We start from the raw sequence: 14692 nt of genomic DNA on the forward strand, positions 1-14692 counted from the left end.
CTTTTAGAGTGTCATCATGGTAGTGTTTGCTGAAGACAAAACAAGAGAAGATCAGCTTCGGCACTGGAAATACTGGCACTCAAGGCAGCACACAGCCAAACAGAGATGCATCGACATAGGTAAGAAAGGCTGCAATTGCTGATGTCAAACTCCAAGCCTAATTCCTTGTCCAGTTTTGGCTCTCTTATTTTAAGGAACCTTTGGTTCGTGATTTGTACTGTCCATAGCTTTGCTGAAAATCCAGAGAGAGCTTTTGATTGCTCTGAGCTAATGTAACTTTTAGAACTTCTTAAAGAGGCTGATTTCTGAAAGGTTTTTTTGCCTGGTGCAAAGGCTGGGTGTAGGGTCCTACTCTGGGAATAACAATTCATTGTTGTTTTGGAATATCTTGGTGGTTGTAGGTAAATTGCAGCTTAGACTCTGTGGCTGTGTCTTCAAAGGACAAGATCCTCCTAGAAATACCTCGATACGAATCATCTTCCTTCCCACAGCTTTGCTCGCAACTGGTCTTTGGTTCAGTTCACTTAAGAGAAGAAAAAAATAAGGCAGTGGGGGGTGGAAACAACCCTGCAGATTTCCACTTGCCTGCAGACAAGGCTGTGGCTGGCTGACTTCCAGACTTCTCTGGCTGAAGGCTGGTTTGTGCTCCTAGTCCCCTCCTTCTGTGAATAAAAGCAGGGATTAATCACTTGGCAGCTGGAGCAGACGCGCATGCAAATCTTTGTTTGTTGTTGAAGGAGTTTTATTGAGAGGTTCTACCCTTGCCATACAGCCATGCAGGATAGGGTTTCCTGCACATAGCAGGGTATGGCACAGAGATGTGCAGTACCAAGAATATCTGCCTTTCTTATTGCCGTTTCTAGTCCAGCTTTTCTGTTTTCATCTCTTTCTTTTTTTTTTTTGTATATGTGCAAGAACTACTTCTGGCCTTTTAATGATCTCCTCTTAAAACAGTAAAACAGTTCAACTTCCTTTGCCCCCAAGGGGTTGAAGAGGAGTTGCAGCTGATACTTACCTGCTTTGTATGATTAAGAAGTCCAGATGGTATCATCTCTTCCTCTCCTTCATCTCTCTTTTCTTTTTTTTTTTTTTGGTAGCTGACTACAAGGAGAGCTTCAACACCATCAGCAACATCGAGGAGATCGCATACAACGCCATATCCTTCACTTGGGACATCAATGAGGAAGCCAAGGTATGTGACCACAGTCTTATTTCCTGCCTTTTCCGTAGAGGGAGGGAGGAGGGGAAGGGTGTGTGGCCTACCTGGTGATTAGCATGTAACAAGTTTGTTTACATGCTTGTATTAGGCAAAACCTTCTGGCTGTTTCCTAAGAGGGTTTGCGTGTGCAACTGTGGAGAGCGTTGCAACTGCTTGAGGATTCTTGGCAGAGTTGTCTGCCTGACAGACAAGTACTGACAAAAGGAAGCACCAAACATTTTGCAGAGCAGTGATGAATGGGTACTGAAGGTGTGATTGAGTGTAGCTGGGCTTGGCAGTTAGCACGGTCTCCTTGAGTATCCCAGTGGGTGGTGAGGGGCAAGTTCTTCAGAGTTGAGACTGTGGCAATGGGATTGTATTAAGCAGAGGAGGGAGTAGCTGCTCCCACCAAAGAATGTGTTGTTGAAATCGCAGATCCCAGCACACAGTGACCTCTTTCAGTCAGAGCAACCCCCTGGTCAACTCCAGTTTGGTCCCTCTGCAGAACTTTGGGCACCACAGTAGGTACCTAAGCATGGGCAGTTTTTTTGTGTGTGTGGAAGACGTCTGGGATGTGTGACAGAGCAGTGAGCTGCTGACCAGAGGAAGTGCTGCCTTGCAGCATGGGCAATATCACTTGTGAAGCTGGTGCTGGATGCCAAGCTTCTCCCTTCACCAGACTCAGTGCTTGGGTTGCCTTAAATCAGGCTAAGAATGATGGCTTTACCTGCGGAAGCAGGTTGAAAGATGGAGATGGAGATTTTGAGGCATGGAACATTTTGCTGTATGAACAAACAGATGAGCCTTCAGAGTCTGTCAAAAGGAGGGAGCACGTGATCCCAGAGTATTTCCCAATTACTATAACTAGGCTAAGATTGCTCTACCCAAGGAACTTGGGTGGTCTGTGTTTGTGAGGTGTCCAAAGGCCTTGGACTTGGACACAGGGATGGATCTTGCAGAGACAGCCTTGATTTTTAGGGCCTTAAAGAACTGGAAACACTAACCAAGGAGCAGGGCTGAGAGCTGTTGCTGAAAACCCAGTGGCCGCCTCAAGGAAAGGCACCCCCACCCCACCGCCAGGTGACCAGAGCCACTTTCCTGACTCTTATCTCAAGGCAGTCAGGCAAGTTTGTGAGCTAAAAAGCAGACAAAAGATGCTAAAAGTAGAGAATTTTGTCTGGAGCTGAAGGATTGAATTGTTCAACAGGCCTTCTGTGCTGTCCTTGGCATGTCAAGGCAGAGGGGTTGGTTTTAGTGGAGCAAGCAGCTTTGAAAAGGCTTTGGGCTTTGAAAAGATACAGCAAAGTATTTGGAAAGCTTCTTCAGAGGTGGCTGAACTTGTTATCTGAAATAGGCTGTTATGGCTGATTATTGGCCCGGTGCTCCACAATCTCCTGAGTGGTATTGTAGGTTTTAGGTCCATAGCAAAATGGCCGGTAATAGCCTGAAAATGTCCCAAAACTCTCAAAAGTTTGATATCTTGGCTCACATTTGAGCTGTATGGGATGAGGTGGTGCAGGAAGGCATGAGCTGCCCAGCTGTTCTGGCTGTAGACATGACTGCCTCCAGATTGACTCTGAGATTCATGTGCTTCAAGGATGACTGGGTTTGAAGGAGCCAGGGGGTGTTCTTGGTACAAAAAACACAAGACTTGGCTCCTCACAGCAGCCTTTTTAAGAAAAAAAAAACTCTGGACTTCTTTGAAAGGTTTCTCATTCGTAGCAAGTTCTCTCTGTGTTTAAGAGTCTACTTAAATGTGTAGGGCTTTGCTTTTTTTTTGGCATTTTTTTTCCCCTTCCCTGAGTGGATGCGTTTGTCAGTGATTGGATTTCTCATCAGCAGAGCTGCAATTCTTTCTCAACGCTTATGATCTTATCAAGAGATGCCTGAGCCAACTTCAACAATTTTTATTGCATGGTTCATTTACTTTGCATTCTCTGTCTCTCATTTTCTCCCTCTGTGTCTCTATCTAAAGCAGGGAATAAAGAGAGCGGAGTTTGATGCTACAGAAAGTTCTCCACAGTAATAAATGCAGTGCATTATGTTTAGTAATAGCAGCAATGTTGCATAGATTGTACGATTAACCAGCCACCAAGTTTCGATTATCAGAAACTTGCTTTCACATGGTGTTAATAGGACCAGAGCTGAGGAATTCTTTGAGGGTTGCCGTTTTCCCCCTTTCCCTCTTGCTTTTGGTTCCAGTTTGCTGCGGTGATCATTTCGTACTGTGCAGCCCAGTCTAATGGTGTGAAATGGGAGGTGATGAGTCTCTGTGTCTGAGTTTGATGTAATTATTCACTTAGGCACCCAGGGCTGTGGGTGTGTGTCAAATGTCTTAAAGGAGAAATAGCATGTTAGCATGAGAAGCTGCCCCTAGCTGCTCTGGTGCCAGTGTGTTATAAATCCTTGCTTAATGTTGTTGCACTAGCCCTTGTCATGTGGGGGGTGTGAGAATATCTGACCTCTGCTGCTTTTCCAGCCCTGAAGAGGTCACCTAACCAAGGGAAGGCTTTGTCAGACAGTTCAGGTGCTTTGGGAATTTTATGAAGTACAATTTCGGGGCGGGGAGGAGAAGGGAACAACTCTTTTCAGGTGTTAATATTGCCTCATTGCACTCATTAAAAGGGAAACTTCATACATATATCTCCCCAGTGGAGCTGTGGAAGGAGAGGAGGAAGTTTGAGCTTCCCTTGGCATTCACTATCTCCCATATGTATCTGCTGGGAGAGCCGAGTGTAACTCTGGAGTATTTTTTGCATGTGCAAGACGCAAATGGGCAGGTCTTGCTCTAGTGAATGGAGCCATCGTGCAGCTGACTGTGCCTGTGCACTGTCTGTGAGCGCAGATGTGTGAAAATGGGAGCTATGCACGCACGGCAAGCGTTACTCAGTCTTGGATTCGGAGCAAATGGCATGTACCTTGCTGCAGCTCCTCTCTGCCCTCTCCTGTTCCTCTGAGACAACACAGGAATTGGTAGATGTGGCCACCCTATTGCAGCGAGGTGGATTAAGTATTCTGTGATCTCCGCAAGAGCAAGTGCAAAGTGGAACAGTGCTCAGGGCCTAAATGCTCCTTGTTCTGGGATAGGGAGGGGAAGAGGGCCAGACTTGGGGGAGAAGGGAAGAAACTGCCTAAGTGCTGCCTCTTAGGATAGGGTAGAGAGGAAGTGCTGTGGAGTGGGGAAGTGGTGATTCTTATGGGTGTGCAGGAGTACGTGTTAAGGGCTGAGGCCTGACCCTACCAGGTCCAGGGGAAGGACTGGATAGGAGAGAACTACACCTTGTGAGGAGGGAGTGAGGGGTGGTAAACTGGTGAACTGTTGAGTTGGGTTTTTAGGAAAGTCGGTGCATCTATTCAGTTAGGAGGAGTCCTAGTAGGGTGCAACCATGATCTGATGAGTCTGACAAAGATATGTAGCTGATGCACTCGCTTGCACGCAACAGGAATGCTGGAGTTACCCTGAGGCTTGCGGAGGCTTCAAACAGTTTCCCACTCTGTCCCGGCCTTCCGCTGTGTTGGGCAGACAGTTGAGGTAGGATTGTTTTCCTCCTAACAGCTTTTAAATGTTTAACCCAAGCTTGTCATCTGCTTCTACTGCTTCCAGTAGAAATAAGGTGTAACTGGTATGGAGCTCTCTAGAGGTGCCTGCCTCTCATGAGCTCTCATCATGTAGTAGGCTTGACCACCTTTAAGGTCTGTTGCCAAAGCTAGAGAAGAGGAATCTTCTCCTTGCAGGTCCCATTTTTGTCTTTTATCTCCACATGTCAACTGGGAGAAGCACTTGTAGGTTCTGGTCATGAGTTTTTTGAGACTGAGAACTAACTTTTGCCAGTTCTGTACAGCACGCCTGGTTCTCCTGCTCTTGGCTTGCACACACAAAAGTGTTAGTGAACATTACCACTACATGCATGGTAAATGTGCACTTCCGCCGACGTGTTGCCTGCTATTCCATTCATAACGTTGGCCGTTGTCCTGTTACCTCTGTTGTGTTACCGGTTAGGTCGTGAAGCAAATTCTCTATCCTTTAACTCTGGCCTGGGGACATGACCTGCTCTCGGATCAGTGACAGTTGAATAATCTGGACAGATCAGTTTCCCCAGGAATAACTGGCTTTGCTGGATCTAGCTTTGCTCAAATCCTGTCTGAGCTCCTGCTTTGTGGGACCCTGGTTCAGCTGGGACCTCGTATCTGAGCCAGGCAAGCCAGCCTGCCTTCATGCCACGTGAGAGGGCAGGGAGGCTCCTGTGCCCACCTGGGAGCCCCTCTGCACAATCCTGGATAGGTGCAGGGTGATTATTCTGGTGCTGGTGTCCCCTCCCCTGGGTTGGCTGGCAGGTGCTGGTTACATGTATGAGGCGACAGCTGTGCTGCTCAGCCCTTCAAGGAGAAGGCCTTGAAGATCAAGGAGAGGCCTCACTGGGCAGTCCTAGTTGAAGTCATCTTTCAAGTCACTTTTCCAGTGATTAAAGTCATCTTTCCAGGTGCCTCTTCGTGAGGTTTTGCCATTTTGGCAATGTGAGGACCCTGTTGCTGCTCTGGAGCCTGGCTTCCTTCTGGGTTGCCCCTGAGACAGGGCCTTGAGCCCTGCAGCTCCCAGAGGAGCGCCCTGGGGAGGTGCCCTGTGGGGGTCATCTCTCTGAGTGGGTGGCACTGGAGCCAGCAGTGATGGCACTGCATTAAGAGCTCTGCTGTCCTCCCACTTCTCCTCTCCAAAAGGAGAGGGAGAGGGGGGAAAAAAGGGGGACGCGGTAGAAGTCAGATGCTCTGTGTGAAAAGACCCTTCCTAATCCAAAGGAACATGCAGTGAGGGTGTAACAGTGGCACTCAGGGCCTTGTGGTAGAACTTTTTGCTCTTTCTGCTGAGGAGAATGTGTTGTGACATCTCTAAGTGACACCCTGAAAGGCAGAGCAATTAAATATTGTTTTTTGTTGTGCTTTTTTTTCTTCTTCCCCAAGAAAGATGAAACAGTTCTGTATTAAGATAATTTGAGGCTAATTTGTGTTGGTCTTTTAAAACAGAAGATTGCTCAGTGAGGGTGGCCTTTTGGCAGGCTCTGATGCATGCCAAGTGCAGTTTTTGGGCAGTATTTTGTCATTTAGAGGAGCTCAGTTTTTAGAGAGGGTGTATCTCTTGCTATAACTTGAAATGAGACTGGGCTGTACAGCACTGATTTATTTTAAGAGTTTATTCCAGCATAACTGTGCTTGGTGTTCACTGTAGGAAGAATCTTAACTTGATTGATGAATATTGCATGTATTTATGTGGATGCCATTGTAATGAAACAGCAGTCATATGTCTCATTAAACAAGGTGTTGCCACCTTTAGCAGCATTAAGGCGGTACAGGTTTGGTTAGTTGGAAATGAAACTATGAAATGTGATGAGTCAAACATACTTAAAGGAAAGATACTGGTTTGAAGCCAGGGCTACAGACCACAAGCTCTTTGAGGCGCAAGTACATGCAACATTTGGAGTAGTGACAGAAAAGTCAAAGCACGTACTGCTTACCTGCTTCTAATGCAGGCCCTTCTATTCTCTTTCTTGGGTTTTCTAAGAACAAGCATATGTTGGCTTTGCTTTTGAATGTTGTGAATTAGAAACAGTTTTTTCAGCTAATATTTTTTTCCTTCAGGACTTGGTGTCCAAAGCTGCCATCCTTCTGGTCTTGCAGCCACTACAGAACTTGTACTGTAATTTTAAGAATGGAAGCAAAAAGGGTATCTGCCTAAAATTCTCCTCCTAGAATCATCTTTTATATGAAGGAAGACTTTTCTTTTTATCCCTCAATTCCTCCTCAAGCCTGATAACAAAACTTTCATTTCAGACCCTTTTTGTGTCCTTGTAGACTCCAACTTTCAGTACTTTTTTCCATGTTGCTGCTCTTTTGCCAGCCTGTTGCTATTACTGTCTTTCAAACCAAACCAACAAAAGCTGACACCTGGTCTTCATCTTTCTCTTATCAGAGCCTGGGGTGGGGAGAAAGTCTTGCTAGGAATGGGAATCTCTGTCCTCGCGTTTCCCACGTGTTGTGAACAGAGACACTCGTGTATTCCCTTGAGTCAGAACATGTTGGAATAACAATCTGCATTGCTCTTTGTGATCAGGAATATGTATTTTCCTCTCATTACCATTTGCTTCTGTTTTGTTGATGGAGTGAACTCGGTACGAGGACGTCCTTTTATCTGGGAATGAGGAATATTTCCCACTCCGCATTCCTTGGAACCCGTGATGTGTTTTGTGTCCATCGCCCGAATTGAGCTCCGGAGGCTTAAATGCAGACTCCCCACGCGGGCTCCGAGCGGGATGGCGCTCGGCTCCCCCAGCGCGGAGCCGGAGCGGATGCAGCGCTATCACACATCTGCCAGACAAGCCTTATTTGGAGCGTCCGATCCCAAAGGCAGGAGGTGGCTGGGGAGCCCACAGGTGCATAAGTTGCCCAATTTTTATCTCATGTTTCCTGGCTTGCCTCCCACTAATGCAAAACCTGTGGTGCACGTGGGAGGTGAAGAAACAAATGTGAGAGCAGCAAGATGAGCGACCTCTCAGGTGATCTGCACCGAGCTCTTTTTAAGACATCACCGTGTTCCCAGCACTGTTTCCTTAGGAAGGGCTTTGTGGATGTGTGCAGGCAAACCCGTGCTTGCCCTCTGAGTTGCCTGGCTGCAACCCAGCTCTGCTCAGAGCTACATTAGCTCAGTGCAGTGCCCAGGCTCACAGCTCTGCTTCTCTGAAGTGTTTGAAATAGCCCTGATAAAATTTTATAGGGCTTTTGGCTGGAGATAATTTGCATTCAGCCAACTCGCAGCACAGAGAAGTGTGTTAAGGGCCATCTTGTGTGCATTCATGTGGCCATGTCTTAGAGAGGACCCTTTATTTTCCCTGTTGTGTTTCTATTTGTCAAAGCTTTTAGAGCAAACCACACACTTTGGGCTGTCAAATAACAACCCTTGAGCTTCTGAGTAATTTTTCTTAGTGGATGGCTGATAAATGAGCTGTGTGTGGAATTAGGGCCTGGGGGCTGCTTCTTCAACTAGCCAGCAAGTAGGGCTATAACCAAATGTTGGCCTTCCTCTGAGTTGCGTGCGTCTGTGGGAGACCAGCGACTGTCAGGTTTTCCATTAACATTCCCAGAATTCTTGTTGGCAGCTCAGTTGCGTTGTGATGGGTGAGGCTGTGCATGGTGGTGATAGCTGGGCAGCTTCCACCTCTGTTGTGCTCAGCCCTGCACGTTCCCATCCCCTGAGGGAAGGGGTCAAGGCAGGGAAGTTGGCATGAGTCCTCTAGGCTGTACCCATCTCTTTACTTAGGTCTGCACCCTTTCCCTGATTCATTCCCTTGGTTTTTAATCGGATGGCATAAATTTTAGAGGTTCCAATTTAGTTTGGCTTGTTTTAGTTGCTTGGAGGCCTTGTGTCCTGCAAAAGTGGGAACAGTAATGTCACAAATTCAACTGTACAGGGCAAAGGGAGGTGCACTTAGATCCAATGGATCCTGTTGTGTGAGGAGCATGGGAGGCCCCAGGCTGCCTCTGAGGAGGATGTGTGTGTGGTAACCTGTCTGCAGGGTGAGACTGGGTCCGTGTGCTATGGAAATGGTCCCAGGATCACAGGAATCCTTCTGCCTGTTGTGTCTTAGGCACAGCAGTGAAATGACTCGAGCAAGGTTGAGAAAAGCTGCATCCAACTGCATTCTTGAAAAAGAAGCCGATCAGTTTACTGTGTTCCTGGCTGGTGTGTTGTCAGCTCCAAATGTCATGTTCTGTCCAAATATAACAGTTGAAAATCAAAAATATCCTGACAATTTTAAGCTAGCTGTAACTTTAAAATTAGGAGCTTGTTGCTTACTTCTGAGTGCTAGAAAAGAGCTGAAACTTTATCTAAATAGGAAATTTACTTGAATTATGAAGTAGTGTCTTTGTCTTGTGGGTATAAAAATATAACGGAACATGTATGCAAGGAGGTCAATTCAATTTAGCTGTTTTCTGCTGAAAATAAACCCATGAGGAGGAGGTGGTTGGTCTCAAACCCTACACACACATGGCCTCTGGGGCTATTAGTTATCGCAGCGGTGCAGAAGGATATTCAAAAACTGCGTAACAGGGCAATATGTGAAGTGGCCTTTGCCTCAGGTCTTGTGCCTCTGTTTGATGGGGACTGGCCAAAGCTTTGAAGTACCATCTGCTAATACCAATTTGAGCCCCTTGTTAGTGCCTGTGGCAATCCCAGGTATTGCTGATGTGTCCGTGCATATAGTTCCTTTTAATGCTGTTTTTCAGTGACTAAGAGACTCTACAAGGTGACATTTCGTCTGAAGCTTCTGCATACGTAGCCTTTGGACTAAATCAAAATTGCCGGCGCTCTTTGCGTGACAAAAGAGTGCGGCGTCCAAGATAAACCAAGGAGAGATGTGGGTATGCAAGCCTTCATTTAAAAAAGGCATCTTTCATCTCGCTGACAGCGAGGTTCCTGCAGCGCTTTGATTGCCCTTTAATTATGTCTGTTTTTCCTGGTTTGTTTGAAAGGCAGATCTTGTTAGAAAAAGGTGCTGTGTGGAAAGAACTTGGCTGTCTCTGCTGCCCTTCCTTGAGGGCGCGGAGCAGAGCTGCTGGGTTTTTCTGCATTATTAAAATTGAAGGTTGTTTCTTGTAGATGTGGATGCAGGCGCTGTGCGTGTCTCCAGTGGAGTGGTCGGGTAGTTAAAATGCAGAGCAGGAAGTTGTGAGCCCTGAGTTCCTCCCACAGCAACTTGCACGATGATCTCGGCGGAGCTGGGACAGCCTGTCGGCTGCTTCCTTTTGTGAGCAGTTGAGGTGCTGCTCATCTATCCGAAAGGCCCCAAGAAACTGCAGTGTTGGGGATTATTAGGCACAGGAAGGTCCCTAGTGTGCTGGGGTGAACACTGCAGTTGAATGCATGGGATTTTAGCAGGGCGCTTGAGCGCCCTGGCCAGCTCCGATTTTATGCTGGTTGGTGTTTTAACTTGAATCCTGCTGCTGTGGAGCCATTTGTCTGGATGAGAATCTCAGTTTTCTTAAAGGTGGGGGGGAAGTGTTAAAGTCTGGTTTTGTTGATCAGAGAGAAAAGCCTGGTAATAGGATTCAAATAGACTAAAAGTTTAACTGCCAAGCAAGCAAAATAACGCAAGAATAGGTTTCTAGTCCTTTTAGAAATCTGTATTTTAAAGAAAATCTCCCTAACTTTTCAGGTTTTGACTCACGTTTGGGTGTTTGCCTTGCTCAAACTCTAAGTGCTGTCTTTATGTTGAATCTTGGGAGATTAGTTTTTTTATTATTTTTATTTTATTTTTTTTAAGTAACAACAGATCTTAATATAGCTGAGAATGCGGAACTGCCCTTAGAAAAATAGGTTGGACACATGAAAAGGAATCTTGCTCAGCAGGCTGAAGACGTAGAGCAACTTCTGCGGTTACGTTTCTCTTTCTTCTGGCAATTTTGGGGTGGGGATGTAGCTGGCTCAGTAGCTTGGGCTTACGTTTCTTTAAGAACGCAAATCAAACCTTCCTGAAGCTGCTTTAGCCCAAACGGGACAAGCTGTTTTGTAAAACTTTGCTTCTGTGGAATCTGAGGCAACTTCACTCTCAAGAAAAGGAAAGGATGGATGGGAAGTAGATGATCTTGTCACACTGCCTTTGCGTGGAGGAGTGAGGATGGGCTGAGTGTCTTGCTTTGGAGGGGTGCACAAATGATCAGGTCCTAGTTGTCATCTCCTGCCTGGAGTCCACAAGACCTAAGGGTAAAAACAAAATGCAGCCAGCTGTTTAAAGCCAGAACTAATCAAATATGGAGAACTTCAAGTAGGAGGATAATCTTTGTCATCTGACAGACTATCCCAAATTCCCATGGGATGCAGCTCTGCTGTAATAACATGCATCTCATGGCAAGACCAAAGCGCCTACCTCTAGCCTCAAGCGCTCTGCATGCTTTGCATGGCTGGCAGGCCACGCAGCGGAGGCTGCGAGCTTGGAGCTCGTGTCTCCCAAAGAGGAGTGACACCGAGACCTAGGGACCTGATAACTGGCTTTGTGTGCTGTGCTGGAAACTCCAGGGAAAAGGTTTTTTAACAAATTTTGAGGCTTTGTTAAATCTTTTGGAATGGCTGCTCACACTCCATTTAAAGAACGGAGGGTGTTTTTTCATACAGATATAAGGGCTGTGTGTGAATATTCATTATGGGCAAATACATTTAAAATTAAAATATAAAAATATGCAAACACCAGTGTTGAGGCTTTCTTAAAAAAACAAAACCCCTACTCAAGAAACACTATTATTCTGGCTGCGCATATATCTGATTACATAGTTCTGAAAGGGGTGAAAGCAACTGCACAGGCTCCTCGAAGCTTTCCCTTGGGGTGTGCCAATGCTGAAGGCAAAATAAATGCCCTTTTAAAATTGAAAACAAGCAAAGGGGAGGGGGCGGATAGAAGCTGGCAGAGCGTTCATCTGGGTTAGCCTGTTGCAGATGGAGTTTGTTTTAAAATAATTCTCTTGGCTGCGGCTGTGATTATTTACTTTTTTCAAAAAGAGATGAGGTGTTGCCTTAAAACAAGGAGGTTTTTAGGATGCTGACATGCAAGCAGGAAGGCGAGTGGGCAGAACCACTGTGGAACAGTTGCTCACCTTAAGGTTCTGCTCTTTGTGCGGCCTCATCTTGGGCTGCAGAACTTGAAATACAGATAACTGTGGTTAGTGAAGATGAGAGGAGGCTGCTGCCAGTGTGACCTGCTGACACTTATTTGATATTTTTTCACACGTTTCAATTGATATACGTTCAGCTGATCCTCAGATGGGACAGTGGGGTGGTTTTCAGGTCTCCCGGCTTGTGGTTCTCACGGAGTTGCTAGTTGCATGTGAATCTGGAACATTCAGGCTAAGGGAACGTTTTGTAGAGATAGGCACTTTTTAAAATAGTACTGTACAGAAAGAAAGAAAAGAAAAGCTTATATAGCCAACCTGATAAAGGATATTAAAATTCCGTTTTCACAATTTTGTTAAAACATGTAAAGGACATTGCAGAACCTCTGCGAGGAAGCCTGTGATAAGCATGTGGCAAAACCACTAATCAAAGTGAAACCTGTGAGTGTTTCGGAATCCTCTCTGAGACTTTGTAATGCTAGAAGGCTTCCAGAAGGTGGCACTGATTTACTGCAGTGATTGTCAAACTGATCCCTAATGCACAATAAGTGATGGGACAGTATTTCTGCAAAATCTCTGGGCAGATACTTGGGGCTCCCAAGGCTTTGTTCTTTGAGGCATGAGTTTCCAGCCTCTGCTCTTGAGATGTGGAGGGAAAGAGCCACTGTGGGTCTTGGGATGAACTTAGCTCATAGATTCCTGGTAATTAATTGTTGCAGCTTCTTCTGAGACACTGCTGTAATGTGCATTGTGTCTGGAGAAAGCTTGGCACAAAGCAAGAGCGTGTTCAGGACACAAAGTACTCTGGCCTAGCTGTTCATATCCACATCAGAAAATTTCTTCCCTCTTAAGTAGTATAAAACCTGTTCTCTGGGTTTTTAGGCAATTATGAAAATAAAATTGTACATGCTGAAAATACCTCTTAATTATTTTTTCCCATAATTCAGTGTTTTATTAGAATAATGAAAATATTACAATCTCCCTTTTGTTCTGAACATCAACAGGATATTGTAGGCCTTGCTAGGGAATATTCCAGTTGCTATTCATGTCCTTAACTGTAAAGTCAGGAGCTCTTCCACTGAAATAATAGACTTGTTCCTGTCTTTTAAGTCTGTACTTGTCTAATATATAATAATTGTTGAAACTAGTCATTTGGTCTTTTAAAAGTAATATTAAACTCAAGATGCACTCGCAGAACTAACTTTGTTTTCTCTGTCCAAATTAACATAAATTGTTCTAAATGTTGTGTTCATAGCAAGATGGTAAAACACTGGCTAATAAAGAGTGGGTGATAGAAGGATTTCTGTTGCTAAATGTTTCATCATGGCAAATGAGACCTCTTGGGCAAAGTTATCTAGGAAAGATGCTAGAGGTCTTCATGAAGTGACTATTTACATTCACTCTCATAAAGTGTTTCTTTCTCCCTACAGTGACTGGTTTGAATAAAGACCTAAGTTGTAATACTGTTCTTTTTTTGTGAATTTTATCTGATAGCTTGGGAGGTCCCACCAGCATTTAGATCTCAGCGCCCAGTAGTCTGTTGCCCAGTGACCCTCCAGGCATTTGTGTGTCTCTGCTGACAGGTACCTGTTTCCTCTTCTGCAGGTCTTCATTTCTGTGAACTGCCTCAGCACAGATTTTTCCTCTCAGAAGGGAGTGAAAGGCCTGCCCCTGAATCTTCAGATCGACACCTACAGCTACAATAACAGGAGTAACAAACCTGTCCACAGAGCCTACTGCCAAATTAAAGTCTTCTGCGACAAGGTACAGTTGGGGTCAGTCTGCAGTGATACTTTGGGGAAGGCTGTTCTCCCATTTAATGGACTTTTTCCCCTTTTTTATTCTACCACTTTTTCATTGAAAACTCCTGTATGTTCAGCCTTTGCAAGGGAAAAAAAATTCAACCCTGTATGTTTGGCTCAGGATTGTTAGGATGACTTTGGATAAATTTGCTGCTCTCAAAATGTTGGAGCACTGAGAAACGTTCCTGAGCACCATTATTAGCACTGATTTTGGAGAAAGTCAGTGAAGCAAGACCCTGAATCTTGGTACTGCAAACACTAGAAGGCTCTACAGAGTTAGTCTTCTATAGGAGGATAAATCAGTGCAATTGATTTCAATAAATGGAGACTTTCATTTTTGCCCAAGCGCTGCATTGTGTGGGACTCCTTCCAGATTTGTTTCCTACAGTGTTCATCTTTAAAAAAAAAAAAAAAAAAAAAAAATGCTTTGCACAAGCAGGCATGTGGCACTATTTTCGTTGTGCTCTGGTGAGACACAGAAGTATAATGAGAGCCCCTGTAGGCTGGGTGAGTGCTGTAACCACATTGCTCTCCACTGTTCAACACCCAGACAAACCCTTCCCAGAGTTAGCAATTACCTGAGGCTGTGAGTAGGTGATAGCAGCAGTTGTAGAAGCCTAACCAGGTTTGCAAAGAAAGTACTCTTTTTGTTTTCAGTCTTTCTAACATGTTCCCATCTGAACAGGCTTTTGAAGGACCTAAGCAATGTTGCTATTTCCAGAACAATCAAGACCTTTCTAGGTTGGGATGACCATTGCTCCTGACTTCCTCAGTCCCCTTTTTGATCTCCTGGAACCACATGGGCTTTCTGTTTTGCTGGCATCATATTTGATTAGGGGCTTCTCAGTCTCTTCATCAAATTCTGCCTTCGCTAGTAAGGACTCTTCACAAGTGAGACCTTTAATAATCCTCTGTGCAGCTACAGCTCTCAGCCAGACTTACTACCTTCCCTCCGCTTCCTCTGCCAGCTTTTCCCTGGTCGCCTACTGTCAGTCTTGCCTTACTGTCATCCCCAGGACACTGCTGCAAAGGTCAGTCTTCC

General features: G+C 45.3%; 1 protein-coding gene across 2 annotated transcripts in view; it reads left to right on the plus strand.

Annotated features, from left to right (window-relative positions):
• GRHL1 (grainyhead like transcription factor 1) overlaps positions 1-14692 on the plus strand; it is a 38199-nt gene that overhangs the window by 10404 nt on the left and 13103 nt on the right. For both annotated transcript variants that reach the window (XM_088536242.1, XM_088536241.1), the window contains exons 7-9: positions 8-119; positions 1098-1192; positions 13454-13612. In XM_088536242.1, the coding sequence (XP_088392368.1) occupies positions 8-119; positions 1098-1192; positions 13454-13612 (366 nt within the window). The remainder of the gene's footprint in view (positions 1-7; positions 120-1097; positions 1193-13453; positions 13613-14692) is intronic.

This window comes from Tinamus guttatus, unplaced genomic scaffold (genome assembly GCF_059628265.1).
Source record: "Tinamus guttatus ecotype Peru unplaced genomic scaffold, ASM5962826v1 Tinamus_guttatus_pri_ptg000653l, whole genome shotgun sequence".
In the NCBI taxonomy this organism is placed as follows: Eukaryota; Metazoa; Chordata; class Aves; order Tinamiformes; family Tinamidae; genus Tinamus; species Tinamus guttatus.